This window comes from Lactuca serriola, chromosome 5, assembly GCF_051521515.1.
Source record: "Lactuca serriola cultivar US96UC23 chromosome 5, Lser_US96UC23_V15, whole genome shotgun sequence".
NCBI classification, from domain to species: domain Eukaryota; kingdom Viridiplantae; phylum Streptophyta; class Magnoliopsida; order Asterales; family Asteraceae; genus Lactuca; species Lactuca serriola.
Window position 1 is genome coordinate 4,982,792 of NC_136412.1, and position 6,469 is coordinate 4,989,260.

Genomic DNA, 6,469 nt, shown 5'->3' on the forward strand with positions numbered 1-6,469 from the left:
TATATGTATAATAACCGAACATAATGATCATTAACGAAAGAACATAACCGATTGTTCATAAACGTAAATCACATACTAGACCATTGTTTGTGTCCGTCCATTTAACTAAATAAATAAAAACTCTTTTTCATATATGTTTCTTTATTATGTAAATTAACATAACCTAAACGGTTTACAAATGACATTTTAAAATTTTAGTTTGTTTACGACCCAAAAATATTTTAATATATTTTTAGATTATTATGTTATGATTGTAAAAAATTATATATATATATATATATATATATATATATATATATATATATATATATATCAACATTAATCTAAATTTATAGAGAAATAAAGTATTAGGTTGATTGTTTTAATTGAGGAATAATACATAAAGTATGATAGACGATGAAAGAGGGAGGGATTTTCGAGTTACATACATAAGAACGCATGTTTTGGTGTCTATCATCTTAATAAATAATAATGTCACCACTAAACCATTAACCATCATGGAACCAGGCCCGGTCCAGACGATGGGCAATCTGGACGGTCGTCCAGAGCCCATGTCTCTAAGAAGCCCAAAATTGCTAGAATATATGGTATATAGTGAGAAAAAAAATCAACTTATCTAAAAATGCTAGGAGAAATATTTTTTTTTTAAATTAATTGTTTTTGTAATGTTGTGGCCATATTTTTGTTTTTTAATATTAATAGTGAATTTTATAAAGGTTTGTTTATTTTCAACTTTAGGGGGTTATTTTTTCTTTTCGTCCTGGGCCCACTATATCTTTGGACCTGCCCTGCATGGAATGAAACGAAACCGACGGTGAACCTTGAATCACCAAGTAATTTAGTCACTCTTTGGCAGTCCAGTGGCGCATCTAGTACGAGCTAAATTTATGCATGATAATTTTGATTATGTTGAGATAGGTAAAAATCAAATAAAAAGATAGTTGAAGATAAAACAGAACAAAACAAATATATGAAACAAGTCTGTGCTGTGTAAAACCCATGCCAGACCAAGACTCTTACCAGATTTTAGCATCTTCAATACGAAGGAGGCAACAAGGCACAAATGGTTGTTAGTGAATGTGTTATAAGATGATGCAATAATAAGTCAGTCAATGTTCTCCTTTATCTTTCCTTAGAATACGAATAGGAGCAGAGCAAGCAGTGTGTGTCTGTAGTCCACTGAGTTTGGAAGGATATAAGTAGAACATTTAGTTTCAGCCATTGGTCTATAGATAGATTCCAAGTACCCTAGTAGTGTCTAACAACAAAACAACCTAATGTTATTTAGTGCACTCCCTTTGAGATTTCAAGAATCAAACCTACCTAGCTTATTTAGTCAAACATTCAAAGGCTGCAGTCTAGCTTTTAAAAACCCACCACAACCATCTAAACATCTTTATTTATAACAAGAATCCACCAACCAAATTCCCTTTTTTTATTTAAAAAAAAAAAAACTTTTTTGCCAATAAAAATAGACCAATTGGGATCGTCTGTCTTATGTATAAAAGCCAAAATGGCAAAATAAAGGAAACGGTCAAACGTGTTGAATGGTTTTCGTTTCGTAAGCAGCCTAACATTAACATGCATGTATTCATTATTTACATGGCGTTTTATTGATTATTTAATAAACAAACATGATTATAATTTTTAATAACATCAACCATAGTCCATATTGATATGTATAAAGACCCCCGAAAATCAGCATCATCATCATATGATATAGCCAAAGAAAAGATCCATAAAATAAAAACGAAAGATGCCTACAATTTATACTCATGTACATAGTACATACACATGAAACAAAGCATCAACATCACACCATTGGTAATGGTGGCGGTTCTCTACTTGTATTTCTACAATGTGAGTTAGCAATAAATTACAAGAGAAGAAGAGATGAAACAAACACTAGAATCTAGATGATGGATTGGATTGGATTGGATTGGATTGAAATACCATGTTATGTTATGTTGTAGGTCTTTTTATGCTTTTGTCGCGGATGCTTGTTTTGGGGTTTTAACAGCTCCGCCTTCTTCTTGCTGATTGTCGTCGTCTGTTACATCGGCTAGTTTTGTAAGTTCATCTTGGATCATCAACTTTATGGTTGCCTTTCTTGGTGTGAGATCTGTATTGAACCGTTTACCTAGAGATTAAGATTAAGATTAGGTTACTTCCGGAGCGTATCATATGCACTATGCAGTTGCCAGTTATAAACAAACTTACCAAGCAGTTTGAGGATATCTGTGAAGGTTGCCTGCAAAATCAAAAAAATTAATTGTGGAAAACGACATTAAATATCTTGTTAAAAGCAATTTCTATTTGTAACAGTAACAAACAGGCAGCTTCTCATTCTCACCGTATTGAAATCGACTTGTTTAAGGATCTCACATACTGCGGCTTTGAGTTCATTGTCGCTAGGCTTTTGTTTCTCCTCCTTCATTGTCTCTGTCACAGCCTTTTTCCCTTTTTTATAGAATATGTCACCAAAAAGGTTCATCAACTTCTTTTCTTTGAAACCATGGAGAAAAAGAAACATTTAGGAAATAAAAATTATATTTATTCATCCGCACCAGTTTTCTCTTTAGAAGTCGAAGGCTTCTCCTCGTGACTTTTCTTCTTCCTTGAGGTTGAGGTTGAGGTTGGTACTTGATCCTTGTTGGATTTGGATGGTTTCTTTTGGATTTGGGTTTCTTTTTGTTTTGATTTATTAATCGAAGCCGAATCCTTCTTAGAAGAAGGTTTTTTTGAAACCCCCCGTAAAAGTTTACGCTTCTTACTGCCTTCTTCCCCAGATTGACCTTCACTTTCAGACTTCTCTGGGCCACCATTCACTTTCTCATGGTCCTCCTCCTCCTCTTCCTCTTCCTCTTCTTCAGAGCCCTCTGCACTTTTACTTTTCTGCTTCTACAATAACAAACACACCAATAAGAGAAAGGGAAACCCACCCACAACTATCTATAAAACTATATACCACAAACCATTCCCTTTATTATTATTATGTTTAGGCAACTTTGGGGGTTCATGTTTTTCTCAACAAGACAAACTGAAACTACCTTTGAAGAAGATGATGCACTTTTCTTGCGTTTGCTTCCTTTGCTTGGCTGCAGAAGAAGAATATATATATATATATATATATATATATATATATATATATATATATATATATATATACACATAAAAAGAGAGATCATCATAAAAGGTATGTTCAAATGCAATCAATACCTGTTCTTTCTCTGAAACTAGCTCACTAGTTGTGATATGAGGAAGCAACAAAAAATCTATCAGCTTCACAACAACATCTTCCTGTGTGCATGCAAAATACACATCATGTTGCTTTGCTTTGCTTTGCTTTCACCACAAACAGCATCATGTTACTTATCATGTCCAACGAAAGTGAAACAAACCTTTTTTGCACTGGTTTTGACAATTGGTATGTCAAGCAGATCACAAAACTCAAACAACTTCTCCTTCGTATACTTGTCAAGCTTTTCTTGCACTTTAGCTTTTTGCTTTTCCTGCAATAATTAACTTTTTTTTAGACCCTTCATCCCTTGGCCCTTGCCATGCCATCAGAACTTGCTTTACTATATAACACTTCCATGCACGTTTGCTTGCTGTTTATTAGTTATGGTTTTTATGAATCTGACTTTATTTGATATACAATGCTTCTAGACTGGCTTTTCCTTTATCAAATCGCCTAGGCAGACAAAATGCTTTTCAACTAGGATAGGAAAGTAAGGAAGAGATCTATTTAATATTTTTATGTCAAGAAGATGAATATTTTCCAACTGTTTACCTCATTTTCATGCCACACAAACCCAGAAAACCGCAATATGTTACTCTTAACCAGCAAAGCCTGCAAGTCAAACAAACACACAATTGTCCTTCAGTTAAAAACAGAAACTCCTGAAATATTTTTTTTATATGTATATATACTGGTCCTTAGTAGAATTTAGCAAAGCAAAACTCAGAGACTTTTAGGATGAATATAAAGAAAATGTTGAAACTTTGATGGAAGAAGCAATTCATACAGATCTAAACTATGTATAGACGCAGTACAGACTACAGACTCAAGTAAGTAACAAACAAATAATATACAGCACTGGTCATTTGCCTTAATCCCCACCAGCTCAACTAATGTAAAAGAAAATAACAACCATAACATGGATTGGGGAATATATCTATTGAGACGAACTTTAAACACAAAACTGTATTCTCTGTTTGAAAGATTATTTATTTCAGAAGAAATATATATATCAAGCGAAGCTCGTTTACCTTTCCTCTCCTACCAAATAAGACAGTGTGGAGCAGCTTAAGTACATCATCTGACACCTTCTTCTTTGATAACTTGAAAGCAACTGAAAAGTAGAACACAGCTTAGACAGGAACAAAAAATAATTCACTTCACAAACACACTGAAACTTATTACCATCAACACTTTTCCAATACATATAACATTTGCTGATTCATGGCCATCAAACATCAGAGATTTACTGGAAACCAAAGTAACATATGTCTAAAGCAGAAAAGAATGAACAACACTAAATAAATACAAAAGATAACTTCAAGACTTTACCGTTAGGGATATCTTTCAATGCAGTACCACGGCCCTGCATACCATTATTACAAAAATAAAAAAAAATAAAAAAAATAGAAGTTTATTGAAATTACTTTGATCAATTGAAGGCATAAACGAGAAAGTTTATAAATAACTGAAGAAAGGTTTTACCTTTTCAATGTGAAATTCCCTGGCAGTATCCTTCTCGATGACCGCAACCAACCTTTCTACAGATTTCCGCTCCCGTACTGGTCGGTCAATTGCCCGGGCAACAGGAGTCTTGGGATCCTCCTTTTTCTCTTCACTTGCCTTGTTCTTGTTGTTGTTGTTGCCTTTTTCTACACCACCCTTCTTTCTTGCATGTTTTTTTGATCCCTTATCTTCTTTCTCTTTTAAATCATCGACTTCCATAGCCTCACTCTCTGTTTCTTCCTTGCTATCATTTATCTCTTTCTCTTTGGCATCTACCTTGTCAACATTCACTTCTTTACTTTTATCCTTCCCTTCATCTTTTGTATTCTCGCTTACAGCATTGTCTGGTTTAGTCCCATTAGCCACTGTCTTACCAACTTCAGTGTTCGCCTCTTCCTTGCCCATAACTGGATACGTAAACATTTACCATCAGCATTCAACCACAAGTAACAAATTCACAAGACAAGACATCCCTAAACACCATGTTTATAAGCAATTTGATAACAAATTAACAATGCCAACATGTTTAATATCCTCAAAACTTTCACATAGAAATCTTGCCATCTAAAGTAAGAAAAAATAAGCATGTGCTGATAGAATCAAAATATATCAAAAACACATTTCAGCAACTTACAACAAGTTTGCGTTTCCTGATAACAACAAACCATCAACAGAGTACTGCCCCTTCTACTTATGATATAATCAAGCAGAAATGTAAGACGCCACATATAATATCATACAAATTACTTTTCACATTTCTTACCAACTACAATGCAATGAAATTCTTTAACATACACAAACCACTAACATACAGACCTTATCAACATAACATATCATTTTTTTTAAATAAAAACTTGCTTGGTTAGAATAGACAGCTTCAAATTTCAGCAACTCATAACAAGATCTGCTTAAACGTACGTAAACTCACCAAATAAAACCAATATAAAGTATCAGAACAAAAAAACATTATTAAGCAAAGAACGGTGAGCAATCAATTAATTACAAAAACTTATCATTTCCTGATAACAACAACAAACCCTAAATAAAATAATTCAACTTCTACGTATCAAAACAATCAAGCAAAGCAAAGGAGTAACGAGATCATGAAATCGATAACTCGACGGAATCAAACACGAGTTCATAACATCGAAAACTTACATAAATTGGGGCTGAATTCAAGGTTGTAAGCTAATTTGAGTTCGAATGGTGTGTCGATAAGAAATGGGGCGAATTTGGGTTCGAGACAAGTCGGAACGTTGAGAGTGTGATTGTGATGTGTTACTTGAAGCGCGAGTGTTTCGGACTTCAAATACGGATTTTAAATGCATTTAATTGCCATGTCATGCAGAACACTGGGCGGGCTATCCAGGTGCTTGATAGACGGCTGAGATGTAATTGCCATGGGCAATTCGCGATGAATCAATCTCGGGTGGTCCTGGAGAAGGTTTGGCCATTTATAGTAAATACAACGGAGGCAGCTTGAGTTCACTACCTCGATTAAAAATCACATACTATACTTACACCCACTTCTGGAGTTTAACGAGAGAAAGAAAGAAAAAGGATATCGGTGGAAATAAAAAGAAAATAAAAGAAATTGGTGTTCACGATCAACGAAATGAAAATATCATTTTCTTTCCTATCTTTCTTTCCGATTTGGGAGGAATTGGAAGGAAATAATAAAATAATTAATTTTTCTTCCGCTTCTCTCCAACTCGGAAACAC

At 34.1% G+C, this 6,469-nt stretch overlaps 1 protein-coding gene across 2 annotated transcripts; it reads right to left on the reverse strand.

Annotated features, from left to right (window-relative positions):
* Window positions 1–1,720: 1,720 nt before the first annotated feature.
* LOC145051828 (DEK domain-containing chromatin associated protein) lies at window positions 1,721–6,149 on the reverse strand. 2 transcript variants are annotated; one of them, XM_078999651.1, is made up of 12 exons: window positions 5,906–6,149; window positions 4,727–5,154; window positions 4,574–4,607; window positions 4,273–4,355; window positions 3,794–3,853; window positions 3,402–3,512; window positions 3,220–3,300; window positions 3,051–3,098; window positions 2,568–2,895; window positions 2,354–2,460; window positions 2,221–2,251; window positions 1,721–2,140 (listed from the first exon to the last, which is right to left on the reverse strand). In XM_078999651.1, exons 2-12 carry the CDS (start codon window positions 5,150–5,152, stop codon window positions 1,980–1,982), a joined length of 1,470 nt encoding a protein of 489 aa, XP_078855777.1. In that variant the 5' UTR covers window positions 5,153–5,154; window positions 5,906–6,149; the 3' UTR covers window positions 1,721–1,979. The 2 variants fall into 2 exon arrangements, with proteins under 2 accessions (XP_078855777.1, XP_078855776.1); XM_078999650.1 differs by having other exon boundaries at window positions 2,568–2,901; window positions 5,906–6,147.
* Window positions 6,150–6,469: the final 320 nt, after the last annotated feature.

Coding starts and splice junctions, on each gene's coding strand:
- LOC145051828 (XM_078999650.1), bottom strand. CDS start 5,152: ATGGGCAAGGAAGAGGCGAACACTGAAGTTGGTAAGACAGTGGCTAAT. Junction 4,608..4,726: donor GGGAATTTCACATTGAAAAG/GTAAAACCTTTC, acceptor AATGGTATGCAG/GGCCGTGGTACTGCATTGAA. Junction 3,854..4,272: donor TATTTGGTAGGAGAGGAAAG/GTAAACGAGCTT, acceptor TTTGACTTGCAG/GCTTTGCTGGTTAAGAGTAA.